The 17,135-nt window shown below is 52.3% G+C and overlaps 8 protein-coding genes across 8 annotated transcripts; 5 read left to right on the top strand and 3 right to left on the bottom strand.

The window, feature by feature from the left end:
- Positions 1-814: 814 nt before the first annotated feature.
- On the top strand, positions 815-1,401 carry J4E79_000044 (uncharacterized protein; the record flags this gene model as incomplete). The annotated part of the gene is made up of 2 exons (XM_049348963.1): positions 815-1,067; positions 1,295-1,401. The coding sequence occupies 2 exons, from the start codon at positions 815-817 to the stop codon at positions 1,399-1,401; spliced, it is 360 nt and encodes a 119-aa protein (XP_049215750.1).
- A 1,179-nt stretch (positions 1,402-2,580) lies between these two features.
- On the top strand, positions 2,581-3,400 carry J4E79_000043 (uncharacterized protein; the record flags this gene model as incomplete). The annotated part of the gene is made up of 4 exons (XM_049348962.1): positions 2,581-2,806; positions 2,860-3,073; positions 3,134-3,273; positions 3,327-3,400. The coding sequence occupies 4 exons, from the start codon at positions 2,581-2,583 to the stop codon at positions 3,398-3,400; spliced, it is 654 nt and encodes a 217-aa protein (XP_049215749.1).
- Positions 3,401-3,704: 304 nt separating this feature from the next.
- On the bottom strand, positions 3,705-4,913 carry J4E79_000042 (uncharacterized protein; the record flags this gene model as incomplete). Its single annotated transcript, XM_049348961.1, has 1 exon — positions 3,705-4,913. One exon carries the CDS (start codon positions 4,911-4,913, stop codon positions 3,705-3,707), a length of 1,209 nt encoding a protein of 402 aa, XP_049215748.1.
- Positions 4,914-5,204: 291 nt separating this feature from the next.
- On the top strand, positions 5,205-7,084 carry J4E79_000041 (uncharacterized protein; the record flags this gene model as incomplete). Its single annotated transcript, XM_049348960.1, has 2 exons — positions 5,205-6,230; positions 6,278-7,084. The coding sequence occupies 2 exons, from the start codon at positions 5,205-5,207 to the stop codon at positions 7,082-7,084; spliced, it is 1,833 nt and encodes a 610-aa protein (XP_049215747.1).
- A 754-nt stretch (positions 7,085-7,838) lies between these two features.
- On the bottom strand, positions 7,839-8,834 carry J4E79_000040 (uncharacterized protein; the record flags this gene model as incomplete). The annotated part of the gene is made up of 2 exons (XM_049348959.1): positions 7,839-8,092; positions 8,141-8,834. The coding sequence occupies 2 exons, from the start codon at positions 8,832-8,834 to the stop codon at positions 7,839-7,841; spliced, it is 948 nt and encodes a 315-aa protein (XP_049215746.1).
- A 715-nt stretch (positions 8,835-9,549) lies between these two features.
- On the bottom strand, positions 9,550-10,268 carry J4E79_000039 (uncharacterized protein; the record flags this gene model as incomplete). Its single annotated transcript, XM_049348958.1, has 3 exons — positions 9,550-9,717; positions 9,767-10,135; positions 10,191-10,268. 3 exons carry the CDS (start codon positions 10,266-10,268, stop codon positions 9,550-9,552), a joined length of 615 nt encoding a protein of 204 aa, XP_049215745.1.
- Positions 10,269-12,098: 1,830 nt separating this feature from the next.
- On the top strand, positions 12,099-13,856 carry J4E79_000038 (uncharacterized protein; the record flags this gene model as incomplete). Its single annotated transcript, XM_049348957.1, has 3 exons — positions 12,099-12,138; positions 12,297-12,687; positions 12,740-13,856. The coding sequence occupies 3 exons, from the start codon at positions 12,099-12,101 to the stop codon at positions 13,854-13,856; spliced, it is 1,548 nt and encodes a 515-aa protein (XP_049215744.1).
- Positions 13,857-14,522: 666 nt separating this feature from the next.
- Positions 14,523-15,797, top strand: J4E79_000037 (uncharacterized protein; the record flags this gene model as incomplete). Its single annotated transcript, XM_049348956.1, has 3 exons — positions 14,523-15,141; positions 15,234-15,607; positions 15,663-15,797. The coding sequence occupies 3 exons, from the start codon at positions 14,523-14,525 to the stop codon at positions 15,795-15,797; spliced, it is 1,128 nt and encodes a 375-aa protein (XP_049215743.1).
- Between the last annotated feature and the right edge of the window lie 1,338 nt (positions 15,798-17,135).

Raw genomic sequence — 17,135 nt, 5'->3', positions numbered from 1 at the left:
TTGCCCCACGACGAATGCTGTCTCATTAGACGATGCGGCACTGGATGCATTGAGCCAGATTCCGCCATGCGCCGTAAGATATACATGGCACAAGAGGACGATTGTTGCAGCTGACTGTTGCAAAGCTAGATTGTATCAACGAAAACCTGCCTGCCATTGGCTGTACGCTCCTCGACATAGAGTGCCAATGTAGTTCCAAAAACTCGACCAAGATTTTGCAACCGTGCTTGGAAAAGGAGTGCAACTACAACGAGACCTTTGGTATGTTCGTCGCAGTGATCGGAAGCGGTATCACTGATGTGTTTGTAGCTACGCTCCGCATTCAAGCCTCTATTTGCGACAAGCCGCACGATAACCTATCGAACTCCATCCGGATAGTGGCATACGTGACTGGAATCATACCAATCATTGTGATTGTAATGCGCTTTGCTTCTCGATATGTGGGCAGCAATAAGCTCTGGTGGGACGATTGGCTCCATCTAGCAGCGGTGGTAGGTGTTCGATGGACAAATCAGTGTCATCTTACTTACGATTGTGCAGGTCCTGGTCATCCCTATGACTGTTGCCCTATTATTGAACCTCAAAGCGGGACTCGGCCATCATATATGGGACCTGACATATCCACGTGTCGTCGCAATCGGCAAATGGAGTACGCTTCCATCTGCTAGCTCTGATACATAAGTACTGACTAGAGACAGCCTATATTGCTACCATCTTGTGGGGTGTCGAATTGCTTCTCATAAAGTACAGCATTCTCTGCTTGTATATTCGCATTTTTCCGAACGTCTGGTTGAAGCGCGCGGTCTTCGCCTTCATGGCTTTTACGGCTCTGTTCACCCTGCCCCTACTTTTCCTGGCTGCGTTCCAATGTATTCCAGTCCGCGCTATCTGGAATCTTCAAGAGCAAGAAACCGCGAAATGCATCGACTATATTGCCGTCTTGAGACTGACGGTTGTATACGAGATCATCGCTGAGACTATCCTATTCAGTCTTCCTATCCCGATTGTATGGAAGCTGCAGATGAAGACTGCAAAGAAGATACAGCTACTCATCTTCTTTAGCCTTGGTATCTGGTACGTCTTGTCTTGGTCTTGTTCGATTTGTGTAATCTAACCCTTCCGAAGTGTTATTATCATGTCCATCGTACGCTTGCCATTTTTACCAGGGGTTGTCGACACTATCGACCCAACCTACACAGTGACTGGCACATCGATTACTGGATTCACCTCCAGTGGAGTTGCACATATATGCGCTGCCGTCCCCACAATCAGAAACCTGATACGATACTGCCAGAACGGGTTCAAGATGCCCACGAATATTCCTTCAAGCTACACCACGGACCGCAGCACTTACAACTCTACGAGCAAACGAAGCTACAAGTCATTGCAGGACAAAAATAATGCCTCTAATACAGACCAACAGCGAGGCAAAGCCTCATCTCGCGATACAAAGGATCCATATCGCCTATCCGCAATCGTGGATGCCGAGAATGATGGCACAGTCGTAGAGCTATGTGCGATAAACTCGCCAACTCACGCGAACGCATTGAATGATGGGGAACAGGATGGACAAGAAGGGGAGATTCGATGGACTCAGCGCGTGGAAGAACAATTTCCTACTATTGTTGGCGAATCTCCGTCGCCGGGGTTGGACGACTCAGCGTCTCAAAAGTCCATACTTCGTCAACACCCCTATTCATGAAAGCAAAAGAGGAAAGATCAATAACATGGATGCCGCCCAAGAAAGCTATTTCGCCATTACATGTACCTGCTTTGAAGTTGCAACAACAGAGGCCGCTTTAGTGATGCATGCAGAATTTGTGGACATGGTCGCACTACTTCCTTTTGCTTTGGAAGCTTACAACAGATATAGAGGGACCATATCTTTGAGTTCACCCGCTTTCCCTGATATTCATTCGGGTAGCGCAGACTAGTAGACGCACGCATGAGCTTGTGTCACACGAACAGTCGGCTCAACGCGACCATGGGGGCGTACACTCAAGAGTGTAGACTGATACATTGGGTAGGTATGTAAGTGGCTGTCGCAAGCTTTCCAAACAGCTGTCTAGGTGAGCAATTCAGCCAGGCGTCTGCAATGCTTGTAAGGATTTGAAGTAAGAAACTGGGATGCGATGCGAGCTTGTGCACGCCTTACTCTTTGTGGTCGTAGTACACATTTGGGTATAGGTGCTGCTTGATACGCTTTCTGTTTGATGGTGAGCAGTTCCCAGTGGCAGCCTGCAATCAGTCATTACGTGTTTCCGATTGGCCAGTGCCCAACCGACCCTAGCCAATGCAGCAGATGGCACCTGAAGTTCGCGCTTGCGCCTAAGAATTGGAGGAAGAAAAGCGGAAGCTAGAAGCTAAAATCATAGATATCCTTACACAGAGTGTTTCAAAGTTCGAAACGAGAGGTTACGAGTGCTCTTCAGTAGCGGAGTTACACCGAGTTAGCCTCGGCTCATCGCCTACATTTGACTTGGTGGCCGATGGAAACCACGACGACAATTTCTGCTTGCGCAATGTGTTCACTCATGCCTCGAAGTGTCACCAACTAAATCCTGAGCGGCAGGAGCGAGAATGGCTAACCAACGTATGGAGCTTACTACGCCAGCAGTGACATGGCAATTTCGCACGATTTACCTTACTGCATACAACGTCCTCTTCGCATCGCTATGGGCATCGGTCTTCGTTCGAGCCATGTCTAATGCTCGAAATGGCAAATTCGAGCTCTTTGATGCAACAGAGCCATATGCGCGATGGATACAGACCGCTTCGTTGATAGAAGTCTTACATGCGGCGTTTGGTATGTTCATCATTCCTACCTCTTCTTGTGCATCTCATTGAGAACGATACCAGGTGTCATCAAATCTCCAGTCAGCACAACCGCACTTCAAGTTGTTACACGCGTCATACAGGTTTGGATGGTGTGGTACAGCTTTCCGCAAAGCACGGCAACTTCGCATGCTTATCTTGCCTTGCTCCTTGCTTGGTCGGTCGCAGACACCATCCGGTACCTGTATCTTGCGGTCAACATGCACGGGAAAGCCCCGAGAGGACTGGTGTGGCTCCGGTATGTTCTCAAGCCACCTCATCCGCTACTTGGTCCTACCTAGGTAGCTGACTGTCCCAGGTATACCATGTTCTACCCACTCTATCCGGTCGGTATCGGGGCTGAGTGGTGGTTACTGTACCGGTCTATTGCTCCTGGAGCGAAGGTCAACCCAGTCATACCGCCCGTCTTTTACTTCTGTTTGATGCTCTACATTCCAGGTATGTACTCTTTTATGGCGGCCTGTTTATACTCGAAATTCACATCTTATTAGGTTCCTACACCATGTACACCTACATGATCAAGCAAAGAAGGAAGACACTGGGTTCCAGACACAAGGTCCAGTAAGCGCATGGATTTGGTTGCGTTCCAGTACGAACGTAGTCATATGCAAAGGATGGGCAGTCTTTTTGAACAGCTCTGTCTCCGTAACGGCTAATGTCTGGAATGTGGGAAGACACGCGCAATGGCATTAGCCCGGGACAGGCCAAGGCTGCAATGAAGGCTAGCGTATGTGATATGACAGGGCCGACACCAAGGACGAAGACGAAGAGCATGATAGTATTGCAAGAGGTTAGCATGACCGACGGTAGTAATGTTTAGAAAGAAGAATATATAACCATAAGAACCGGACCCACATATGGCAGACAGGTTAGATGTAGGAAACCTTGACGCCCATTCCTACGGTACGTCTCACCTTGTCCCACGCACTCCGTATGATGCGTAGTATCCTCTCTCTAAGAGGGCGCCTGCCAAACGCCAAGCCAAACGCCAACAAGAAAAGTAAGGTACGGAAGAAAGCCATGGGATTGGAAGTCATGTGATGGGCCGTATCGGAAATCAGGGTGTGCATGTTTGCGAACATGGTAGACGCGCGGTTGTAGAGGCCGGGCGGCGGCGTGGCTGGTTTCTTGGCGGGCGTTCGGGAGGTGCGGGAAGACTGCGATGGCGTGGGTTGTGGCTCGTCTGAGGCGCGGGGTTGGCGTCTGTTTTGTTCCTCGCGTATGCGGCGTTCGTCTTGTGCGCGCGCCTGGTCGAGGCGCTGGGCCTCGGTTTCTCTGCGGCGCTGGTCCATTTGCTCCTGTTGTTGCTGGCGCAGCTTCTCTTCGCGGGCTTGCGTGTCTTCCTTTTCTTCCTTGAGAGAGTGCAGTGCGAGCAGGAAGGCTTCCTTGCGCTCTTGGTCCAGCACCTCGGACATGTCGATGAAGTCGCGGGCATAGTCCCATTCGTCGTTGCGTGGCAGCACGTGCAGGGTGTAGAGCTCGAGGAGTTTGATGCGCTTTTCCAGGTCGCGCGGGGTGTCAGACAGGTGTGCGGAGGCGTCGGGGGCCGGGTTGGCCGTGGCGGACAGGTACGTCTCGAGCTTCTGCTGGTTGAGCCGCTGCGAGGGCGCATGGGTAAGGAGGAGGGTGGCGAGGTTGACGACCACGTCGGCGTCGACGTCGCCCTCGACACCCGCATAGCCGTCGCGGACCACGTGGTCCCAGATGCTGCCGTCGCGACACTGCGAGACCAAGTGCTTCCATCGCGTGCTGCCAAAGGCGTGCTTGCCCTCTTCGGCGCCCAGCTCGACCACGGCGTTGAGGAAGGTGAGGTAGAAGCTCCACACCTTGACCCGGGTGCCGCGCGACGCCGTCGCGACGGGCGCGTGGCCCACGACGTCGGCCGCGTCGATTGGCGGCGGGCTGATGATGGGCTCGATGGTCGACAGCGCCTCGGGGAGGCGTCGCGTCAGGAACAGCTGGGCAGCCTGTCGGTAGGCTTTGGCCATCTGCGACGACTGTTGCCGTGACGTCGAGAGCGACGAGATGGATGATGAGAGGTAGCGCGACCCGCTGACGTCGTCGTAGAGCGTCGCCATGTTTCGATGTCCTCTGAGCTTCACGAGCGCACAGCGGTGGGTGACGGAGCGCCCGGTGTCAACATTTCCAACCTCGGCTGACCTCACCTCACCCGAACCGCCTTGGCGCGTCACCTGCCTGCGACACCCCGAGCTATCTGCGTTTGCATCAGTCTGCAGACGTCAACTGGTTGTCAAGGTGCTTGACACGCGCTTGCCTGCGTCAAGCTCAGAGGCAGGAGCTAGACACGCGCTTTGTCGCTTGATCCATCGCTGCTAACCTCCACGACCATCTCTACGCGTCTCGCCATCATGGACGTCGACGCAGCTACCTTCCCGCACCACTTGCTGGCCATCTTCATCCACATATCCGAGGCCGACTTTGTGTCTTTTGATCTCGAACTGTCCGGCATTCCATCGCGCATCCAAGACAAACCTGCACATGGCCCGGCCCGCTTCACCATGGAGGAGCGCTATGCCGAGACCAAAATGGGCGCCGACCGCTATCAGGTCCTACAGGTAGGTATCACCTGCGCGCGCTTCGACTACCTTGCCAACACCTATGTCTTGAGGCCTTACAACATCAACATCAGCCCGCTTTTCGACGAGCGCATCGACTTTGAGCGTGAGATCAAGTTTCAGAGCGGCGCGTGTACCTTCCTCCTCAACAATGGTTTCGACCTGGGGGCTCCATTTGCCACAGGCGTACAGTACTTATCCCGCGACGAAGCAGAGCGAGCAAAGCGCATGGCCTGGGATCGACTCGAGAACAAGAATCCCATACCCGATCTGCAACTTAACTCGGCAGATGTCGAGTCGCTCGACTTTATGCGCAGGGTGAGGCAAGCCATTGAGAAATGGAAATCTAGCACTTCGTCGTCCTTGGACATTACAACTCATACAGGGCTTTCCACTCCGCCCGTAATACCCGTCATCACGCGATTCGAGAAGCGTCTCGTGCATCAGCTCGTGCGCGCAGAGTTCCCAGAGTTGGTGTCCATAGGACGCGGAGAGTGTGTTCGTATCCTCCATCTAGACCCTGTGCGTGAGGCCGACAACATGCGCAGGATCAAGAACCGCGTCAAAGAATCCATTGTCCGACAAACCGGCTTCCGCTGGATCTTTGAGGCTTTAGTCAAGGGCGGCGACATCAATCGCGCGGATCCACTCTATGTCGCACGCACTACTGGCACCATCGTCACTGCCGACGCACATGATATAAGGGATCGCTACGACAGAGCCATAGAGAGACTTAAAATTAAGCAGCCCGTGCTAGTCGGCCACAACATGTTCACTGACATTGTCTACTTTTATCGTACTTTTGTCGGCCAACTGCCTGCACGTGCAACATCTCCTCATTTAGACGACGCGCTAACTCCGTACAGGATACCCTGCAAGGCTTCCAGGATGCCATCCATGAGCTGTTCCCCAACATCATCGACACTAAATATCTAGCGACTCATGCTGAAGGCGACCTCAACGCCTCCCCTACACTACAGGATATTGCCGAGAATTCAAGTCTGCAGCCGTTGCCCCACATCGTCACGCATGCCGACCATCCAAAGTACCAAGAGACTGAGGCCTTCCACGAAGCAGGCTATGACAGCCTCCTTACTGCCACCATCATGATCAGGCTCGCCGCCAAGCTTGGTGCGGAGCGAGGAGAACAGGTTCCGGCGCCATTGCCCAGCCGTTCCAGTAACAAAACGAAAGGAGTGTTAGCGGAAGATGTTCAGGATTTTCTAAAAGATGGACGCGAGAAGGTCGACCTGCCCGTTCCCCTGCCCCCAGTGGAGCAGCCTCAACCCAAGAAAACAAAGAAACAAAGGGCCAAGGCTAGGAAAAAGGAGGCAAGACAACAACGATTCGAAACTAAGAACCTATTCGACACGCTCAAAGCTCTAAGCCCTGACGCCGAATCTTCCTCGACTGAAGATGACGGAGAGGTTAAGCTTCCTGAAGATAGTGAACTTGCAAAATGGGACGAACAGGTTCAAGACGTCGCCGGGTCATGGGAAAATGACGTCTACGTCCAAGATAAGACGGGATGGGTGCCGTTGGAGCAGGTTAAGCGACAGCCAATGGAGCTCATCCCAGCCTTTGATTCAAAGTTTTGGAACGAGTTTGGCAATACATTGCGTGTGTTTGGCACTCAAGAAGCTGTCCTGAAGATCGCAGAGTGGGAGGTTTGAAAGCCGCGCAAGCTTGACTCCTAGCTAATAAAAGGTGGAGTTGGCACCAAGGTTCTCATGGTTGTGTGCAATCTTGAAGAGCTGAAGTTACGCCGTGAGCGGTAGTAGAAAGACAAACATGTGTTGTCTCTAATGCGCAACTCGACTCTGTGCCCATCATAGTAATTCATCATAAGAGGCAGTGGTTTGAGTGCGTAACAAAGAGTTCTTCAATGTCTTCCCCTCTTCTTGTAAAGCATGGACAGCCTCCTGCGGCATTCCTTCGGTCCCAATTCAGCAGCGCCATCATCCACAATCACTTAGACCCAATCAAGTTGCAGGTCACCAAACACGCCTTTTCATCATAGACACACAGGTTCGGCAGCTGCCGCTCTTTTCAACGCCCGCCCATGTCATCACCCATATACAGTCTGCTTCTACCGTACACGAACCCGACTTTCGGTCCAAAAGATCGCACCTCCTCAGATATACACGATTTGCCTTTTTCAATCGATGCATATGACTCTGACAGACTACTCATACACCATCACTTCGAACGGCCAGCTCCAACAGATCTCTGCAGCGGTCTCGTGTGCTCTTCAGGACGTCATAGCGTATTCGAAAGATTCCGCAGGGAGAATGCTCGACTTGACATGTATGAGTCCGCAGTTTGACGGAAAATGGTCTCGGGATCGGAAGAGGTAAAGGATATAGGCAGGTTGTCAGGTAATATCAAATTGAAGGGTCGACGTCTGGTGCTGTTGACACAAAGTTTTCAACAACGTGCAGGACCAGCGCCTATGGCTTCTACTGGCTCGATGTTCACCTCCACCGCTTTTGTCTGTGTCGTACTCGATGGGACGATCCCTCGGTTGTGCTCTTCGTCGGAGCCGGGCACATCATTTTCCTGGGGTAATGGCTCAAAGTGCGCATTGTTGACTCTTTTCCTATCGATGCGACGTCTCCAAGGCTTGTACAGCAGAACACTGAGACCACCGAAAACGATAAATGTACCGCATATAGCTCCGCCTGCATCCTGTTAGTGTCGAGTTCTTTTAGTGCGATCAATCAGCTCACCAACTATATCCCAAGCATCGCCCAGCTTTTCGACGCCTTCCCAAAACTTGCCATGCGGCTCGGCAACGTTGAGCACCAGATTGAGGAACTGCACTGTCCCGATGATGGTCGCGACAACCACGGTAATGACTGTTAGCACAATGCTGTAGTAGCAAATGGCGATCGGGTCGCGCGCAAGTTGCGTGCTTGTGTACAGACTCATCATCAGCGCACCATCGGTGGTATCGAGAAGGCACATGCCTGCTGTGAAGAGCAGTGGAAAGATCAAGATCAGCCAAATTGATGTCCCCTTCGTGGCTTGAATCGAACTTATTCCTAGGATAGCGATCTCGGAAGAAGTGTCGAAACCTAGCCCGAAAAGTACACCCAGAGGATACATCTTCCAGGGTCGGTCGACCAACTTGAAGAGCTTCTGCAATATCGGGAAGAGGCAACCGCCGCCCTGTATCTTGAACTGTTCGTGCTCACTACCAGGGTCGCTCGAAACCATCTTTCGCATCTGTACTATGAGCTTGTACAGAATGTAGATGTTCATAAGACCAAGGAGCAACAAGAAAGCAGCAGAGACAGAAGTGCCGATGATGCCACCGACACGCTCGAAATTGTCAAACTTGTCTGACACAGCCGCTGCAGTTCCTGCAACGATGAGCGACGTGATGATGACGATGGTAGAATGTCCGAGACTGAAGAACATTCCAACCGTCACTGGCCGCTGGCCTGCAGCAACCAGACGGCGAGTCATGAGATCGATCGCCGAAATATGATCTGCATCCAGGGCATGGCGCAAGCCCAGAGTGTACGAGAGGATTGCTGTCGAGATCAGTGGCGTATGCCAGTGCTGCCGACGTTTAGCATATGCGATCAACGCCATTTGGATTCACCTTCTTTACTTACTAAGACTATACCAACTGCCGCCCAAACAAGGAGGTTTACAGCGACGAGGGTGATGATGATTGCAATTGCCGCGAATGGGAGCCTTCTGAGGTAGGGTGTCTGCGCATGATATGCAGATGCTTTGTTGGATGCATTGCGAAAGAATGATAATTTGCTCCCTGCATCGCTACCCACTACAGATGAGGGGCGAGAGGTTGCCATTCTACCAGAGTTCGCCCTCGCGCGTAACAAAGAGCGCGACAACTTGAGCTCGAAGCCTGATAGAAAGTGAAGGAAGTTTGAAGAGGTAACTATAGTGAAGCTTGGAAGGTAAGTATCGCAGATGCGGCTCCTGTCGTCCACGGGTGGCACCGTGGGATGCAAATGACGCCAAGTGGGGCTAGCAGCTGTTATCGTGACCCTCTGGCGGGGTAATTAGCATCATGGTGTACTAATGGTCGCGAATCCACAAAACCTCGGCATCAAGTTTTGACAATCAGAAGCTCGTATTATATATGGTGAACTATCGTCGACTCTCAAATTTTGCGGAAGCATAGACATGCGTTGGTGCCACCAAAACCGAAGCTATTCGAGAGAGCCACATTGACTCTGTGCTGTTGAGCAGCATTGGCGACGTAGTTGCAGTTAAAGTCAACCGCCGGATCTCCTGGATTCTCAAGATTGAGAGTCGGAGGTAGGATGTTCTGGTCATCGTCAACATGTAGGCTATGGCAAGAACCACATCTGACTTACGTGATGCATCCCAAGAATCGTGAAAATTGTCTCCACGCTCCCTGCAGCACCCAGAAGATGTCCGACCGCACCTTTTGTACTGCTCACATTGATTTCACAAGCTCTATCCTTTCCGTCTTCGCCAAGCAGAAGCTCTTTGATGGCTCGGTTCTCCGCAGCATCACCTAGTGGGGTGCTCGTCGCATGGGCGTTCACGTAGTCGACAGCGCTTGGCTTGAGGCCGGCATGTCGTAGTGCATGCTTCATTGCGAGACGTGGACCTTGGCCATCTTCGCGAGGTGCCGTCATGTGGTGTGCGTCGCTGGACAGTCCGTAGCCGGCGACTTCAGCATAGATGTTCGCACCTCGCTTCCTTGCGTGCTCGAGTTCCTGCACCTGATTAGATACGACAGGTACGGCAACCTTGCACACAGCGATCGCGTACCTCGAGAACCACAACTCCGGCTCCTTCTCCAATGACAAAACCATCCCGTTCTCGGTCGAATGGTCGACTGGACTCCATGGGCCGTTCATTGAACTCAGTAGCCAGGCTTCTAGCCCTAGCAAAGCCTGATATGGCGAGAGGATGAATGCATGATTCAGCTCCGCCGGCTATCATAACATCTGCATCTCCGAACTGAATCAAACGTGACGCGTCTCCGATGCTATGTGCTCCGGTCGTACATGCTGTTGTTGCCGCATGGTTCGGTCCCTATCATGGCTCAGCATCAACAAACATAGCCAGAAGGTTATAGCCACCTTGAACCCATAACGCATCGATATGTGACCTGCGGCTAGGTTGATCAACAGTCGTGGAACAAAGAGCGGGGACACCTTTCGGTAACCCTAGCACAATCAGTTGACAGTTACGATCGATAGCTGGGACAACCCACGCCTTTCTCATAAGCAATTGTGGTATCATACACATCATCTAAACTGCCGATACCAGATCCCATGTACACTCCCTATCTCGGTGTGAGTAAGATGCAGGCTGGGCGGATGCTGAGCCTCTGTACCGTGACTTCAAGATCGGCCGCTTCCTTCGAAAACCATCCCGCATCATTGAGAGCTTCCTCGGACGCCACCATGGCGTACTGTGCGAAGCGTGCCATACGGCGTTCATCCTGTAATAAAATTAACATTGTCAAAGACGAGAACGTTGGGTGGCGGCACATACGCTGTGGCTTAGATGCTCCTTTGTATTCCATTTGCCATCGGTTTTGCTACCCTGAGGAACCAGACCAGCGACTTGGCTCGGTAGCAGCGCGAATTCAGGGCTTCTGTCTTTGATGGAAACGATGCCACACTGGCTATCGATCAGACGCTTCCAGGTTCGTCGAACACCTATCCGCGTTAGGAGAAATGGGATCAAAGCAAGGTGAACGTCGCGTCACCTAGTCCAAGAGGGGTTACAAGCCCTAAGCCTGTTACTACTACCCGTCGCATCGCATGTCAGTAATAATGGTTGATGTTGGATGCGGACGCGTTTGGGTGGGCAGAGAGAGCTAGTGTCACGCGCAAGCCACGTGTGGCGTCCGTTAGCGAGAGGTGCGTGCTACATAGCCGTGATTGCGTCCGTCCTTGTTGTTTTAGATGCCTCCATTTCGCTCCCGTCGCAGGAATTCTATATAGTGCACGCTGAGCTTGGTTTCCATTTGCAGCCGTTGACTGGTCAGAGTACGCTTTGCGCCAGTCGGTTGATGCATTAATTCGACGATGACAAGTCGTATTTGGGCCAACAATATATTTCTGTGTACTATAAAAGCCAGACAACAACCTGCAATTTGCCCATGACCATCGCAATCAAAGTCGGGAGAGCTCAACCTTTCTGTTGTTGTCCAATCATCTAACTTGAAACACCTGCGGGCAGCCGGTGACTCTGTCTCTTGATTGCACTCGAGGGTTTGGCGACAGTCTTCGTGTTGTTGCACAACCTCATGGGAGAAATCGTATGGTAACGCCATTTTGCACAAAGCAGTGATTATGTCGCCAAGTAGGTGAAAACAATCCTGGACAATGGCGGACAGGCAACACTCGGAGGGAAGCCTCGAGTCTTGTCTCGGGCATTGCGGGGAACTTTGGAAGCAGTGTCAAGAGTATCAAGGCTTGGGCAGACACTTCAAAAAACCAATCTAGGCAAAGGGTGATGGTTGATGTTTGACAGATCGAGGGCATCATACGGGCCAGGCAAATCCCAAAAGCACGTCATTGTCTTGGCGAGCCTCGTCTAGCGGGCGTCTGCAAGCAGCACTCGACACCAATGTGATGACTCCCCACAATGTGATCGATACGCCAGACTTCCTGCAACGCAGGCTCCACTCTTCCCTACGACTACACGTACGACATCGCGACTATGGATACCTATGGATCTGCCAATGGATCGACGAAGTACAGTAGGTGCATTTTGAACTTTTCTTGCCGTCGCAAGCATTTCGGACAGGCAAAGCAAGAACGGCTGGTTGCTGCAATTTGCTATGCGGAATGTTGAAGAATCCAGACGGGTTTTCTTGACGCGTTCTGGCGGTGCATGATCCAAACTGACATGCGGTAGGGACGGTGTCGTCGCAGCCCGAGAATCCGTTCGCCAAACTTATCCCCGACCAGACCTTTGCCGTCATCCCCCGGGTCACGCTCGAATCCGGCGTCGTGTTACACAATGTCAGCGTTGCCTACAAGACCTACGGTACCCTCGCGCCCAGCGGAGACAATGCCATGGTGATATGCCATGCGCTCACCGGAAGCGCTGACGTGGGAGACTGGTGGGGACCGTTGCTAGGTGGGCCTGGGAAGGCTTTTGATATATCGCGCTTCTTCGTCGTCTGTATGAACAGTCTCGGCAGTCCTTACGGGAGCGCAAGCCCGGTCACAGCAAAAGATGGCGACGTCTCGCTGGGTCCGTACGGACCCGAGTTTCCACTGACAACTGTAAGAGACGATGTCAAGTTAGTCGAGCGAAATCTGGAATTCGTACTTGGAAGCTGCTAACGGGCACAGTGTCTTCAAGCTCCTCTTGGATGATCTTGGTGTGAAGCAGGTCGCTGCCGTCATTGGAGGATCCATGGGCGGTATGCTTGTCCTCGAGTTTGCCTACTTCGGAAAAGACTACGTCAAGACCATCATCCCGATAGCCACTTCCGCTCGCTACAGCGCATGGGGCATCAGCTGGGGCGAAGCGCAACGGCAAAGTATCTACAGTGACCCCAAATACGACGACGGCTATTACGCATATGAAGATCCTCCATCGACCGGGCTTGGAGCCGCACGCATGTCTGCTTTACTGACTTACAGAAGCCGCGACTCGTTCGAATCAAGATTTGGGCGCAACACACCAGACCTATCCAAGAAACAGAGCATCAATACTGTACCGCGACCGACCACTCCGTCCAATCCCTCCCATGAACACTGGGCGATACACAACCACGGTCACAAGAACGCTGGCTCGCCGCGTCTGATGTCACGGACAAACAGCAGTACCGCCATACCCGGTTCTGCAGCCGCACATGCCGACCTCGAGTTCCATGATGCATCGGACCCAGCCACTCCGAACCTCGAAAGGTCAAGCTCGACAAGTAGCAACAGTCAATTCCCGCGCTCATCGAAGCCTCTTGCGCCGCACTACTTCTCAGCACAGTCCTACCTCCGTTACCAGGCCGACAAGTTCATCAAGCGTTTTGACGCTAATTGTTACATCGCAATCACAAGAAAGCTGGATACGCATGATGTATCCCGCTACCGCTATCCTGAAGGCGAGACGCCCGACACACTAGATCCAGTATCGGCCCTTCATTATGCGCTTTCCTTGATTGAACAGCCTACACTGGTACTAGGTATACAGTCGGACGGTCTCTTCACATTTGCCGAACAGAAGGAATTGGCCGCTTGTATTCCCAAGGCTACACTTAAGACGATCGATTCTCCAGATGGTCACGACGCCTTCCTCCTGGAATTTGAGCAGGTAAACAAACACTTACTAGGCTTCCTCAAGACCGAGCTTCCAGAGATCATGAATAGAACACCAAACGTAGAGACCGCAACAAGCGATTCTGGTATGGTCGCCACCAAAAGCAGCACGTTTGGTGAGGCTGAGGTCGACGATATCACGGCATGGTAAGAAGAATGGGAGCATTGAATTTGGCACGGCGTTCTGGGTTCAGAGGATAACTGCACTGGTCGGCGTACAAATTTCGGTATAGGCTTGAAAGAAGGCTGCATGAGTATAATGCGCCATGGGGCGTCCCGAGCTGAGGTTCAACCCCTCGTAGACACCAAGTATTGCAGCATGAGAGCAGCAACAACAACCCAATAATTCTCTCCTCTTAGTTTTCCCGAATCTTTCGACTCTGTCACAAACGGCTCGCTCATGTCCAATCTACCTCATGTCTGTACCCCGCCTTGCACGCTAATCGTTAGTCGTCTCCGCACGTCCACCGTCTCGCGTGCCCCTCATCCTCGGTTCGTATACACAGCGGATACTCCCCGCAGACCTTGACACGAACGTGCTTTATCCGATCTGGTCTCCCGAGTTGCAGTGCTGTAGGATCACGAGGGCTTCGGTGACGATGCACGGTAGATTATGAACGCAACGTCTTGACAATGGTAGAGGGATTATCTGTGTACCGAATTCGGACTGCTCATGCTTTTGCGACCCCGATCAGTAACCTTCGACTATCCGTACAAAGGCCAAGAACAAGGTCCGTTAAGTTGGACCCCCGCACATAGGACAGTGGGTGCCGGGTGTCCGTGTTGATACATATATAGGTGTATTCGGAGTGACTCAATGTTCCTCAATCAGCCATACTCCCTTTCTTCACATCGTCCCGAATACAGTAACATTATGCAACTCCCCAAAACACAAAAGGCGGCCATCAAACAAGGCACCGGCGACAACGCTACGATTACCATCAAGGAGATTCCTGTCCCAGAACCAGCTCCTGACCAGATTCTCGTCAAGATAAACTACAGTGGCCTCTGTGCCTCGGACAAATCCCTGCTCCATGATGAGTGGGACTTCAAGATGGCCGAATGTACCAAAGGCATCGCAGGCCATGAGGGCGCTGGCATCGTTGTAGCCGTTGGCGCAAACGTGCAGGATCTCTGGCAGCCTGGTAATCGCGCTGGTATCAAATGGATTGCGTCTGTATGCCGACGATGCGAGTTTTGTACTAATGGCCAAGACGAATGTCATTGCCCGAAGCAGCTGAACAGTGGATTTACTGTTGCGGGAACGTTCCAGGAGTATTGCTTAACGGATGCGAGATATGCGACGAGATTGCCTGATGGTGTCAAAGATGAGGAGGCGGGCCCGATCATGTGTGGTGGTGTTACAGCGTATGTGGCTTGCAAGAGAAGTAAAGTACTCCCCGGGCAGTGGATTGTCATTCCGGGAGCGGGTGGTGGTGAGTATGCGCATAGCGCTTTTGTGTCCTCTTCCGTCTTTCGCAGCGACGAAATTGAAACCGTCATATAAGATGATGCTGATACCACCCAGGCCTTGGTCATTTTGGTGTTCAGTACGCTCGCCATATGGGTATGCGCGTTATTGCCATCGACGGCGGCGACGCCAAACGCGATCTCTGCCTCTCTCTTGGTGCCGAGAGGTTTATCGACTTCACTACATGCTCGGACATCACTTCCGAGATCATGAAGATTACTACTTATGGCGCTCATGGCGTGATCGTTTTCGCAGCAACGAAAGCAGGCTACGAACAAGCGCCAAACTTGCTGAGACCCAACGGCACGATGGTGTGTGTAGGCCTACCAAAAGATTCGTCGATCATTGCGGGAGCTAGTCCAATCCTGATGTGCCTCAAGAGATTGAATGTTGTGGGAAGCGTGACAGGAACGCTAAAGGACGTTGAGGAGGTGAGTGTTATTCTCGCGAGCTAGGTAGGGAGACTGCTACTAACTGGGCGGGTAGGCACTCGACTTTACTTCGCGAGGACTCGTACATCCGATTCTGACTCATGGTGGTTTGGAGGATATTGATCGGTTCTGTGCAGACATGAATGCAGGGAAGCTTGCTGGACGGGCTGTTATCAAGATCGCTGCGTAGATGGGTACAGTCCACGATGCTCTACATCAAGTAGAAATTTGGTACCGCCATGCTACACTCAAGATAGATCTGCGCCAAACCCTACGTGAAGCAAATCAGAGGCGAATCATTTTTCTGCTCTGCTTGACTCCTTTCCTTCGTTATGATGCGGCTGAATGCGTGGCTGAAGGGTTTACGAGTGGCTGTGTTTTACAATGGGTTCATCTTAACTTGCCTCCAAATACTAGTCAGCGCTCTTTGGAGCACTACCTCGGTGACAGACCTACTCAAATGTAGCTCTCGATCTGCTATTGAAGAATAGAGTAACCAGCCACGGAGGCATCAGCGAAATTTAAGGTGATGGATGATGACGGTATGGAGAGGATCATAGGTTTCAAATCAAGACCAGGATACTAGACGAAGCTGTCGAGACAAAGGTGCCGGTTGCCACGAATATGCCGGATAGAGTGCAGCACTGCAGATATCCGCTGTGCGATGTATGATTGTCCTAGGGCTAATGTGAGATTGCGATAGTCATCTGACTCTTCACCGTACGCAAACCGTACCACGGAAATTGTTTATCGAAATGTCTGGCGCGGCGCAAGCAGGATTGCCTCACAGGTGACGCGAAAATGACGGAAAGATGACGTGGAAAGACAAAAAGATGGTGTTCGAAAAGGAGCGGCAAAGAAGAAAGGAAGACAGTCGAGCAGGGAGAAGGTGTTGGCGATATCTGGATTCGGACAGGAGGGTGCGACCTGCGTGTGTCGGTCAGTATAGGCCACAAGGCGAGCGTGTCCGAGGTACGGAGGACAAAGACAAGCGGCGAACGCGTGCCGCCTGCGCCAGCGTACCGCGAACCCGAGCCGTGGGATTGCAATTAGCTGATGACTTCCGCATGCCTAGGGCAAGAAGCCGTCATGTGTCGAAGCCAAGATAAAGCCGACCTAGGGCGAGGCCTGACTCAGCTAAAGTGGCGCGGTTTGCGTTAGCAGGGCGCGGGGCGTGTCATGGTGGTGGAGCCGAGACTGTCAGCGTGGTGTGGGAGCAGCGAGAAAAGCGATGGTGTGGTGATTCTAGGCTCGGTGGGAGGTGCGCGAGATTCCCAGCTGAGGCAAAAAGCACGCAGGGTGGAGTGGAGTGCGGCGGACGACGGATCGCTTGCAGAGGTGCAGGACTCGACTTGGCTCAAAGGGGCGGGTGGGCCTGTTTCTAGGTCCTGTTAGCGGCATCTGGAACGTCTTCAGGCCTTGACGAGTTATCCTTGCATGGCACCAACAACTGCAGGGCAGCTGATAGCAACAAGTGATGCTCCTCTTCTCCGTCAGCTTCCATTCGCACTGCCCTGCGCTGTCAATC

The sequence above is a fragment of the Alternaria viburni genome (genome assembly GCF_023758015.1).
Source record: "Alternaria viburni strain BMP 2772 chromosome Unknown scaffold_1, whole genome shotgun sequence".
NCBI lineage: Eukaryota > Fungi > Ascomycota > Dothideomycetes > Pleosporales > Pleosporaceae > Alternaria > Alternaria viburni.
This window is presented reverse-complemented; position numbering and strand designations above follow the sequence as displayed.